The sequence below is a fragment of the Mobula hypostoma genome, chromosome 2 (assembly GCF_963921235.1).
Source record: "Mobula hypostoma chromosome 2, sMobHyp1.1, whole genome shotgun sequence".
NCBI classification, from domain to species: domain Eukaryota; kingdom Metazoa; phylum Chordata; class Chondrichthyes; order Myliobatiformes; family Myliobatidae; genus Mobula; species Mobula hypostoma.
Genome location: NC_086098.1, coordinates 147,224,311 through 147,236,323, shown reverse-complemented (window position 1 = coordinate 147,236,323; position 12,013 = coordinate 147,224,311). Strand labels below are relative to the sequence as shown.

The 12,013-nt window shown below is 45.2% G+C and overlaps 2 protein-coding genes across 4 annotated transcripts in view; one reads left to right on the top strand and one right to left on the bottom strand.

Annotated features, from left to right (window-relative positions):
* eif2b4 (eukaryotic translation initiation factor 2B, subunit 4 delta) overlaps positions 1 to 1,037 on the bottom strand; it is a 65,916-nt gene extending 64,879 nt beyond the window's left edge. Inside the window, exon 1 of one of the 2 annotated variants that reach the window (XM_063040861.1) lies at positions 738 to 1,037. Coding sequence is in view for 1 of the 2 variants with exons in the window: in XM_063040860.1 (XP_062896930.1) it covers positions 104 to 176 (73 nt within the window). In the remaining variant the exon portion in view is untranslated. Of the gene's footprint in view, positions 1 to 103; positions 242 to 737 lie in introns of those variants that run through there. The other variant, XM_063040860.1, reaches the window with a different exon arrangement.
* Positions 1,038 to 1,411: 374 nt separating this feature from the next.
* The window catches only part of snx17 (sorting nexin 17), a 77,650-nt gene continuing 67,048 nt past the window's right edge, over positions 1,412 to 12,013 (top strand). For both annotated transcript variants that reach the window (XM_063040859.1, XM_063040857.1), the window contains exon 1: positions 1,412 to 1,597. In XM_063040859.1, coding sequence (XP_062896929.1) covers positions 1,538 to 1,597 — 60 coding nt within the window. In that variant the 5' untranslated portion in view covers positions 1,412 to 1,537. The remainder of the gene's footprint in view (positions 1,598 to 12,013) is intronic.

The window sequence follows — 12,013 nt, the reverse complement described above, 5'->3', positions numbered from 1 at the left end:
CTGCCGGAGGCCAGGAAAAGCCAGGCAGAACCAAACGGAGTTTGGTCAGTCACCATTTCCTCAGCGTGAACTAGCGAAGGAGAACGAGTGAACAAATCCTTACCGGGTGAAGGCATGGCGTTTGATACGGCATTGGTGGCCGAAGGCCCGGACACGGTCCCGTTTCCCTCAGACATGGCGCGGGCTGGTAACTACTGCGCCTGCGCAGACCGGCTCTCCCATTCACAGCGGAGTATACACTCAGAGTGAGCGCAAAGTGCAAACACACTCGTACAGGGTGCACAACCCCAAGGTGCAACACACCCATACAGAGTGCACACCCCCAGTATACAAAAACTCATACAGAAAGTGTACACCCCAGTGTGCAAACACGCTCCTGTACAGGTAGTACGCCGTCTCCAAGGGCACATACACAAAGAGTCGCAAAGAAGAGAAAATCTGCAGATGCTGAAAACCCAAGCAACAAGCACAAAATGCTAGAGAAACTCAGCAGGCCAGGCGGCATCTATGGAGAAAAAGAGTATTGTCGACGTTTCGGGCCAAAACCCTTCGGCAGGAATCAAGCGTGCTCACAACACACATACATATGGAGGGAGTGCACATCCAGCGTGCAAATACTCCTACACAGAATGCACAAGCTGCGTGCAAATAAGTACACACAAGAGTGCACATCCAGAGGCTACACCCCGTGCACACATACACATAGAGACGCACACCCAGTGTGCAAATACACATACAAAGTGAAGGAGGAACTCATCAGGTCAATCAGCATCCGTGGAGAGAATTGGATAATCAACGTCTTGGGCCAAGTCTCTTTCTGCAGGATCCAGTATTCCTCCAGCATCTGAGTGTATTGCTGCAGGTTTCCAGCTTTTGCAGGCTCTCATGTCTCAAATAGAGTGTAAACGTCTGTAGAAGATGGAAGTGAGGTTCACTGAGTACCAGTTCCCTGTGTCCACAACAGCATGCTTATATTAAGCGTTTAATGACATTAGAGGTTACATGGAGCCTCATTAAATACCCCTAACCCGTCCTCAAACCTCCCGACTGGTACTTGTTTCAACTCCCCGCATCGCCTGACAGTCGGCACTCACATAGTGACTGACAGCCGCTCCGCTAGAGAGCTATCCAATCCGATCGGCGGCATTTGGAGAGTGAGCGGGGCGAATCCGGAGTCCCGCCCTCATTCCCCCGTTCCGAGCGGTCAAGCAATGACTGACAGCTGTTCGGTCGGCGATCTCTTCAATCCGATTGGCCGTAATTGGGAAGTAGGCGCGGCCACTCCAGATTCCGCCCCCGGTTCGGAGCGGTCGCGCGGTGACCGACAACAGCTCTGCCTGACATCTACCCAATCCAGTTGGCGGTAGGCGTGGAGTGGGCGGGGTCATCCCCGTCCCCGAGTTCCGCCTCTTCGCCCGTTCTGAGCTATCGCGCTTTCAAGATGGCGGGCGGCGGCTGCTGAAGTGTCCCGGGCTGGTCTAGCGCTGAAACTTTCGGTGGACTCGTCCCTTGCCCTTCGTGTGTATCCCCCGACACCATGCACTTCTCCATCCCTGAAACGGAGGTGCTGAGCGGCGAGAACGGTTCCTCGTACGTGGTGAGTAAGTGGGTGGGTGGGTGGGTGGGGGGGGGCGAGTGAAGAGGAGCGGTTTGGTTCTCTCCCTCGGCCCGCAGGCCGTACGGGGGGCTCTGAGGGGTTTTCTCCTTAGGTTGTGTTGGGCCCTGAGTGGAGAGAAGGGATTCTCTCACTCGGCCAGCAGTCCATGCTTGGTGTCTCTGAGGGGAGGGGTTCTCTGTCTAGACCGTGCGGGGCTTTCTGAGATGGTGAAGTCTCTCCTCTACCACCCAACTGAGAGTTGGGTTGTGATGTGGTACTGGATCACTGCTCCGTGCCGTGGAGTGTTGGACCGAGATCAACTCAAATCTGTGCCGGGAAGATGGGTGGTGGGTGTGAAGGGTCAGGGTGGTGGGCCGACGTCATGTCTCCCCACTCGGTCCTGTGCTGTGACTGACTGTGGTGAGGTAGCCAAATCTCACCTCACCCGTTTGTGTCCTTTCACCAAACGTCTCCCATTGAGCAAGTACTTTCCAGACACGTTGGAGGGGGTTTGGGGGTGGGAGCAGGAAATGGTTGAGGGAAGATGACCAAACTGCTGCAGCCATTCCTCGGTCTTGCACAACTTCTCTTACTCTGGATTAATTGTTCATTGCATCTCTGTTAACGCTCTGTGGGTTGTTGTTTTTAGCCGGGAGTTATGTAAACGCCACTTGAAAACTAGGTTGGTAAAAAGTTGAATTGTTCAAGCTGCGAAAGTGCCCTATCCTTTTGAAAGTAAATACAGCCAGGCCCAGAAGAGCAAGTTCGGCAATTAGCACGAAGGGACATATTTAAAGATCTACAAAGTAGGAAATAGAAAAGAAAAAAATTAACAAGCTCTTTCAAATTAATGATGCTGTATCTAGTCTAAATGATAGGAAATAGCTCAAAACAAGAATAAATATCTGCATGTTAGAATAAGCTCTGAGTTTAGATAACATCAAGCTGACGGTTCTTGGTTTTCAGATTTAATTTTGTACATGCTGCCCCCTGGCTCTGTCTGCAGCTTTTCAAGATTGCTGAATGTCATTTCCAGTGCACAAGTGTAAAGGAAAACGAAATAATTGTTATTTAGAATCTGATTGGCACAAAAATACAATAAGATAAATAACAATATTAAAAACAAATATAATTACATAATTTAGCTTATGCATTGATTGTACAGTGCCTTGTAAAAGTATTCAGTCCCCAACTCTTTGTTCACATAACTGAGTATTACAGCCAGGCATTTTGATCAATTTAACAGAATTTTTTTTATATTTGTGAATCATGAGCTCCTTTTTTTCACAGTGGGGCTCCCCAAAACAGGAAAAGTGTAAAGCATGAAAGACTAAATATTCAAAAACTGAAATGTCAGCAGTTAAAAAGTATTCATCTCTGCTCAAAATAAACTTAGTTGAACCACCTCTTGCAGCTATTACAGCCAGTAGTCTTTTTGGATTGATCTCTATTAGCTTTGCATAATGTGATGGACCAAAATTTGCCCATTCCTTCTTGCTCAAACTATGCCAAGTTAGTTGGGAAGCAGTGGTGGACAACAATCTTGAGGTCTTGCCAAAGCTGTTCGATTAGGTTATGGTCAGGAATCTGATTGGGCACTCAAGGGCATCAGTTTTCTTCATTTGAAGGCATCCATGGTTCCTCTGGTAGTGTGCTTTGGATCATTTCCTGCTGCAAGGTGAACTTCCTCCCCAGTTTAAGCTTTCTGGCAGAGGTTAGCAGGTGTTTTATCCAGAATCTCTTCTGCATTTATCAGCATTTATCTTTCCATCAGTCCTGACCAGATTTCCTGTCCCTTCTGGGAAGCATCCCCATAGCATGATGCTACCTCCACCATACTTTACAGTAAGGATGGTGTTCTCCCTCTGTCCCTCTCACTATACCCCTTGCCCATCCTCTGGGCTTCCCCCCTCCCCCTTTTCTTTCTCCCTAGGCCTTCTGTCCCATGATCCTCTCATCCCTTTTGCCAATCAACTGTCCAGCTCTTGGCTCCATCCCTCCCCCTCCTGTCTTCTATCATTTTGGATCTGCCCCTCCCCCTCACCCACCCACTTTCAAATCTCTTACTAGCTCTTCTTTCAGTTAGTCCTGACGAAGGGTCTCGGCCCGAAACGTCGACTGTACCTCTTCCTAGAGATGATGCCTGGCCTGCTGCGTTCACCAGCAACTTTTATGTGTGTTGCTTGAAATTCCAGCATCTGCAGATTTCCTGGTGTGATGGTGTTATCTGGCTGATGTGCAGTATTAGATTTACACCCTGCATACTGCTTCATATTGAGGCAAAAAGAGTTCCACTTTAGAGTCTCATCTGAAAACAAAACATTCTTCCACATCTTTACAAAATCTAAGTGGCACTTTGCAAATATTTTGCAGGCAAGGGTATGTTTTTTTTCAGCCGGGCTTTCTTCATTGCCTCTCTTCCATAAATACCCTTTTTGTGCAAAGCCTTAGAGATTGTGGAGCCATGAACTTCATCTCCATTTGCAGCCACTGACCTCTGCAGCTCACTCAGAGTGACTATTGTCGTTACAGTAGCCTCTCTTACAAGTATCATTCTTCTCTGGTGATGAAGCTCAGAGGGATGGTCTGTGCCTAGGGAGTGTGGACTGTGGTTTCATAGTTTTCCACTTTTACATGATGGGAGTGCACTGAGCTCCAAGGTATGTTCAAATGGTTTTGTACCCTTCCCCCAGATTTTTGCTTATGTAGTATCATTTCCCTGACTTGTCTTCAATGTTTTTGTCTTCATTTTGGTTTGATCTGTTGAATATCTATCATACTGGTGGACCTGATGGAGAAGATGTATTTATCCTTATGGATTCAGTGAAAATAGGTGATCATCCAATTTTCTACATCAACAAATTGGCTAAGTTGGTAAGGTAACATACAGTATTGCACCTGAGGAAAGTTAGTGTCGTAATTACAAAGAAGATTAATACTTTTTCAACTTTACAATTTTGGTTTTAATTTTTAGTAAATTGTTGGCAAGTTTTGGAATTTTTCTTTTGATCTGATGATGCACAATGTTTTGTAGATTAGCTCAAGTTCTACTTCAATATTTTTAAAATTTAGAAAATGAGACAGTAATATGTGAAAACAGTTGTGGAGGCAATACTTTTTCAAGGCACTGTGTGTCTATAAAGGAGACTAGACTATACCTGGGCTCTAGATATGATGACTACTGGGAAATAACAAAGTAGTGGAGGTGTCGATCAGCCTTGCTGCTTGGGGAAAGTAACTGTTTTTGCGTCTGGTGGTCCTGGCATGGATGCTATGTATCCTCCTCCCTGTTGGGAGTGGGACAAACAGTCCACGGCAGGGTGGGTGAGATCCTTCATGATGTTACTGGCCCTTTTCTGGTACTTTTTTTTTGACACAATTGGCTGCACCATACTCCTCCAGCAGCCAGCTAGGGAGAAAAAAAAAACTTGTCCAATTACAAAATCTACTCAGCAGAGAATCTGCAGTAGTTTCCTTGAATCATAAATGTAGCACCAGACTTTCTTGACAAGTCTACAATGGGGTGTCTTGGTAAAATCTAAGCAGACTATATCAAAAGTACTGTAAATTACATCAAATGCTCTGCCTTTAACAACTCTCCTTTTATAGTTCCTCAAAAACTAAATTTGTAAAAGCTGTAATGTTGCATCCATGCTGTTTCCTCTTGATTATTTTTTGCTTTTGTAGATGTTGAAGGAATTAAGAGACACAGGGCCAGTGCAGGAAGTGTAGGAAAAAACCAGCTGCCATCTTATCGGAAGGCAGAGCAAGCATGAGTCTAGTTTATTGTCGTTCAACTGTACAAACGAAACAATGTTCCTCTGGACCAAAGTGTACAACACAGTACTTATAACTTACACACAACTTGAGAAATAATATGACCACAAACAAATTAACGAATAAGGTGTATTTACAGCGCAAGTTTAAAAAGTAAACAATATAACAACACTGGCACTTCATGCGTGCTGAGACATGGGTGGTGGCAGAGTTCAGAAGTCTCAGGGGCGGGGGGGAGGCTGTTTTCCATCCTAACAGTCCTTGTACTAATGCTGCAGTACCTCCTGCCTGATGGTAGGAGATACCGTAGCATTATTGCCATGTCCAACGAAAGATTGATGAATGGATGGGAGGGATCACTGACAATGCTGCTGCTATTTCTTATGTTATCCACATCCCCTCAGAGAATTGTTCCCAAAGCTCTGCCAACTGCTGAAGTCCATGTTACAGACCTGTAACTACTTGGTTTTACTGATTTGTTCATTTTATTTATTTAGCAATACAGAGCAGAGTAAGCCCTTCTGGCCCTTCGACCCATGCTGCCCCAGCAACCCCACAACCCCGATTAACCCTAACCTAATCATGGGACAATTTACAATAATCAATTAACTTACCTGGTACGTTTTTGGACTGTAGGAGGAAACCCCATGAATTCCACAGGGAGGATGTACAGAGACTCCTTACAGAACAGTGCCAGGATTGAAAGCTGAAACCTGGAACACCCCAAGCTGTAATAACATTGCTCTAACCACTATGTCACCGTGGTGCCCTCTGATACCTCTGAGGATTCCCAAATATCCTGTCCCAATCTGTCCTGCTATGTACCGGACTCATCAGCTTGAAGATTTCCCTAAATTGCCACCCTCTCTTGGACATTTTGTTCTCTTTACATTGTCAGAGTGCTTGTCTAACATCGTCATAGTACACTACAGCAGAGAAGTGTGCCCTTCAGCCCATCTAATCTATCCCAAGCCATTTAAACAGCCTAGTCACGTTGACCTGCATCTGGACCAGAGCCCTCCATGTACCCCCACCCCACCATAATCAATGTACCTTTCCATATTGCTCTTAAATATTGAAATCAAACACACATTCACCATTTCCTGTGGTAGCTTGTTCCACACTCGCACCCCATTTGAGTGAAGGAGTTCCCGCTCATGTTCCCCTTTAACATTTCAGCTTAACCCATGACCTCTAGTTCTTGTCTCACCCAACATCTTTTGTCAAATAGGCGGAAAATGTCTTCTGCTAATTTTGGGAAGGCAGGAGCCACATTTTTTGGTTCAGCATGAATTCTGCTCTCGCTGTGATGTCCACCTGTCCCCTGACATCTCCCGACGGTGAACAAGACTGTTCGGCACAATTTGGCTTTGGTGATGAGGTTTGAATCATGTATCCTTGTCACCCCTCGTATGTCCTGAGTTCTTTGATCCAAAATTGCCCCACTCCATTCTTAGACTATAAGACATAGGAGAAGAATTAGGCCATTTGGCCCATCAAGTCCACTCCACAATTTCATCATGGCTGATCCAATTTTCCTCTCGGCTCCAATCTCCTGTCTTCTCCACATATCCCTTCAAGCCCTGACCAATCAAGAATCTATCAACTCCTGCCTTAAATATACATAAGGACTTGGCCTCCATAGCTGCCTGTGGCAACAAATTCTAGATTCACCAATCTCTGGCTAAATAAATCCCTCCACTTCTCCGTTCTAAAAGAACACCCCTCTATTCTGAGGCTTGTCCTCTGGTCTTAGACTCCCCTACCATTAGAAACATCCTCTTCACGTCCACTTCATCAAGGCCTTTCACCATTTGATAGGTTTCAATGAGGTCACCCGACATTCTTCTGAATTCCAGTGAATACAGGCCCAGAGTCATCAAACGCTCTTCACATGACAAGCCACTCAATTCTAGAATCAATTTCATGAGCAGGCCTCACCATTGTTTATAAAGTCTCAACATTATTACATCCTTGTTTTTATACTTTCGTCCTCTTGAAATGAGTGCTAACATCGCATTTGCCTTCCTCACCACAGACTCAATCTGCAAATTAACTTTTAGGGAACCCTGCACAAGCACTCCCAAGTCCTCAGTTTTTTTGTACTTTCTCTCCATTTAGAAAATAGTCACCCCTTTTACTTGTTCTACCAAAGTGCAAGACCGTGCACTTCTTAACACTGTATTCCATTCTCCTAATCTCTCTCAGTCCTTCTGTAGCTTCTCTACTTCCTCAAAACTACCTGCCCCTCCACCTATCTTTGTATCATCTGCAAACATAGCAACAAAGCTATCAATTCCATAATCCAACTCATCAACATATAATGTAGAAAGAATTGGTCCCAAAACAGACCCCTGTAGAACACCACTAGTCACCGGTAGCCAACCAGAAAAGGCTTCCTTTATTCCTACTCTTTCATTCCTGCCAATCAACCACTGCTTTATCCATGCTTGAATTTTCCCTGTAATACCATGGCCTTGTAGCTTGTTAAGCAGTCTCATGTGTGGCATCTTGTCAAAGGCCTTCTGAAAATCTAAGTACACAAAATCCACCGATTCTCCGTTGTCTGTCCTGCTTGTTATTTCATCAAAGAATTCCAACAGATTTGTCAGGCAAGATTTTCCCTTGAGGAAACCATGCTGATGAAGGACTTTTTAACATCTGCTTCTAAGTACTCTGAAACCACATCCTTAACAATCGACTCCAACATTTTCCCAACCACTGAGGTCAGACTAACTGCCCTATTGTTTCCTTTCTTCTGCCCCTCTCCCTTCTTAAAAGCCTGGACTGACATTTGCAATTTTCCAGTCTGTTTTTAGTTGCCTTCTGTTAGTATTTGAAAGCTTCCTAATCCTTCAACTTCCCAGTAATTTTTGTTCTATTATATACCTTCTCTTTGGCTTTTATATTGGCTTTGACTTCTTTTGTTAGCCATGGTTGTGTCATCTAGCCTTCAGAATACTTCTTCCTCCTTGGGATGTATATATCTTGTGTCTTCCGAATTGCCTCCAGAAATCGCAGCCATTGCTGCTCTGCCATCATCCCTGCCAGTTTTCTTTTCCAATCAATTCTGGCCAACTCCTCTCTCATGCCTCTAATTCCCTTTACTCCACGATAATACTGATACATCTCATTTTAGCTGCTTCTCAAAATTCAGGGTGAATTTGATCACCTTATGATCTTTTTTCCCCTAAGGGTTCTTTTAGCTTAAGCTCTTGAATTAATTCCAGTTCATTGCACAACACCCAATCCAGAATTGCTGATCTCCTACTGAGCTCAACATCAAACTGCTCCAAAAAGCCATCGTAGGCATTCTAGAAATCACCCTTCCCCCCCCACCAATCAGGAATCAAAGGTTCAAAGGTCCAGTTTAATGTCAGAGAAATGTATACAATGGACATCCTGAAATGCTTTTTCTTCACAAACATCCATGAAAACAGAGGTACCCTAAAGAAAAAATGACAGTTAAACATGAGAACCCTGAAGTCCACCCCCGTACGTAAACAGCAGCAAGCAACAATCCCTCTTCCCCCAACCAGCAAAAAAAAGGCGCATTGGTAGCATCACCGAGTGCAAGTTTGTGCTAAACGATGGCAAAAACGCAGACCAAAGTTACCCCAAAGGCTTTGCATTATATTCAACAAACCACAGATTCTCTCTGTCCCTAATAAGGGAGAGGGAGGTCCCCCCATTTTCTCAATGATCAGGAGACATAACAACAACCTGCTGGTTTATGATGTTAAAAGTCCGTTTCGTCGCTTTTTTTCGAGCTCTGTGTCCAAAGGTCACAAAGACCTCAGGTTTTCAGGCCCACAGCGAAAGTTTTTCCAGCCTCCCCGACGACACACAAGTCTCCAGCTATGACACCAACCCTTGCTCTGCCTGTCTCCAGACCTCTGAGATCTTGGGCTTCCAAACACAAGTGAGACTCTCAGACCAAACCCTTGGTATGTCGAATTTAACAGCCAGTCATGGAACCCCGAGAACGGGTCCCATTCTCGCAAAGAACCGAAGCCTGCATGTAACTCCAGGTCAAGGTCTTCAAAAGAACCCTGAAAGGGAAAAATAAATATACTAATGGTGGAAATAGAGCTGTTTCCAAAGATGCAAGCAAAGGTGTCGCCGTTAGGTGTCATTAACCCTCCCAAGCTCCGCATCAATCCAGCATCAATTTGATTTTCCCAGTCTACCTGCAAATTGAAATCCCTTATGACTATTGTAAAATTGCCCTTTTGGCATGCAGTTTCTATCTCCCATTGTAATTTCTAGACCACATTTTTACTATTTGGTGGTCTGTATAAAACTCCCATCAGGATCTTTTTCCCCTTGCAGTTCCCTTGCTCTATCCACAATGATTCTATACTGTCGGACTCTGTGTCACATCTTCTTAATGATTTGATTTCAATTAGTTCATTCCAGACACTGATCTTTGGAATTGACATTGCTCTGTTCTCCATTCACTTCAAGTCAGCAAAAATCTTTTTAAAAAAGTTTTGCATACTTGCCAGCCTCTGCAAATGTTTTAAAGAATTGACTTTATTTCTTACATCCTTCATATACATGAGTAAAAATCTTTACATTATGTCTCCCTCTGCATGTACAATGTGCAAATTGTAGTAATTTTTAATAAATAATATGTACAATGACATATACATCAGATCAGTCCATGTACCTTAGAAGTACAGTTGTCAGCGTGAATTAATCAGGCTGATGGACTGGTGGAAGAAGCTGTCCTGGAGGCTGTTAGTTGGTTTTAATGCTGCGGTTCTGTTTCCCAGATGATAGCAGCTGGAGCAGTTTATGGTTAGGGTGACTCGGGTCCCCAATGATCCTTCGGGCCCTTTTTACACCTCTGTCGCTATAAATGGCCTAAATAGTGGGAATCTCACATCCAGAGATGTGCTGGGCTGTTCTCGCCACTCTCTGCAGAGTCTTACGATGGGGGGGTGGGAGTGGGGGGATGGAGTACAGTTCCCATACCAGGCAGTGATGCAGTCAGGATGCTGTCATTTGTGCTTTTGTGGAAAGTCCTTGGGATTTGGGGACTCATGCCAACTGCTTCAACCATTTGAGGTGAAAGGTGCTATTGTGCTTTTTTCACCACACAGCTGGTATGTGCAGACCAAGTGAGGTCCTTGGTGATGTGGATACCAAGGAACTTAAAGCTGTTCACCTCTCAACCCCAGATCCATTGATGACAATAGGGTTGAGCCTGTTTACGCTCCTCCTGTGGTCCACAACCAGCTCCTTTATTTTTGTGACATTGAGGGAGAGGTTGTCGAAGTGACTTTTGTAGGCTGCCTCGTTAGCATTTGAGATAAGGCCAATCAGTGTAGTATCATCTGCAAATTTAATTAGCAGATTGTACCTGTGGGTGGTAACTCAGTCATGGGTGTACGGAGAGAAAAGGAGAGGGCTAGGCCACAGCCCTGGTGGGCTCCTTTGTTGAGAGGTGGAGGTGAGGGAGCCCACTCTTACCATCTGCTGGCGATCTGACAGCAAGTCCAGGATCCAGCTACACAAGACAGGGTGAAGGCCGAAGTCTCTGAACTTCTTGTCAAGCCTGGAGGAAATTATGGTGTTGAATGCTGAATTGTAGTCCAAGAACAGCATTCTCACATAAACATCCTCCTCTCCAGGTGTGTAAGGACATACCTGGTGTGTAGAGCTGTGGCTGTTGCACCATCTGTCAAGCGGTTGTGTTGGTAGGCGAATTGTAGGGGGTCCAGTGTGGGTGGTAGCAAGCTGCAGATGTAGTCCTTGACAAGCCTCTCAGAGCATTTGCTTATTATTGAGGTGAGTGCGACAGGTTGCCAGTCGTTACCTTGATCTTTTTAGGTACAGGGACGATGGTGGGTGTTCTGAAGCAGGAGGGCACTCTACACTGGGACAGGGAGAGATTAAAAATGTCTGTAAACACACCTGCCAGTTGTGCCGCACACACTCTTGAGTACCCGGCCTGAGATGCCGTCCAGTCCTGCAGCCCTGTGGCTGTCCACTTGTTGGAAACACCTGCGTACTTCAGCCTCAGAGATGACAAGGGTGCAGGTTGCATCGGCTGCTCTCCTTGGGGGGCTCAGTGTTGGCGACATCGAACCGAGCGTAAAAAAGATTTAGCTTATCTGGGAGAGAGGCAACGATGTTGGCAGCACCACTGTGTTTAGCTTTGAAGTCTGCGATGGTGTGCAGACCTTGCCATAAGCTGCGTGTGTTGGTTGAGAGTTGTGTCTGGACTTCGTCCCTGTATTGTCGTTTTGCTGCCTTGATGACTTTGCAACGATTGTAGCTGCATTTCTTGAGTTCCTGGTGGTTACTCACCTTTGCTCAAGTTCTTTCACTGTTTTGTTCATCTCCATCATTCAGTCTTGTGTTCAGCAGCAGGATGCATGTACAGTGAATGATGGTGCACTGGGAGACCCTTACATGCAAGTACATAACTCCCTGAAAGTGGCACGCAGGTAGATAGAGTGATTAATAAGGCATACATAGCATGCTGTTCTTCAGTGAGACACTGAATACAGCAGTTGGGATTCCATCTTACTGTTGTGCGAAATGTTGAAGCCCATACTTGTAGTATGCAGTTTTGGCTGTTGTAATTAAGCTAGTCAGGGTGCAGAAAGGATTCAGAAGGATGTAACC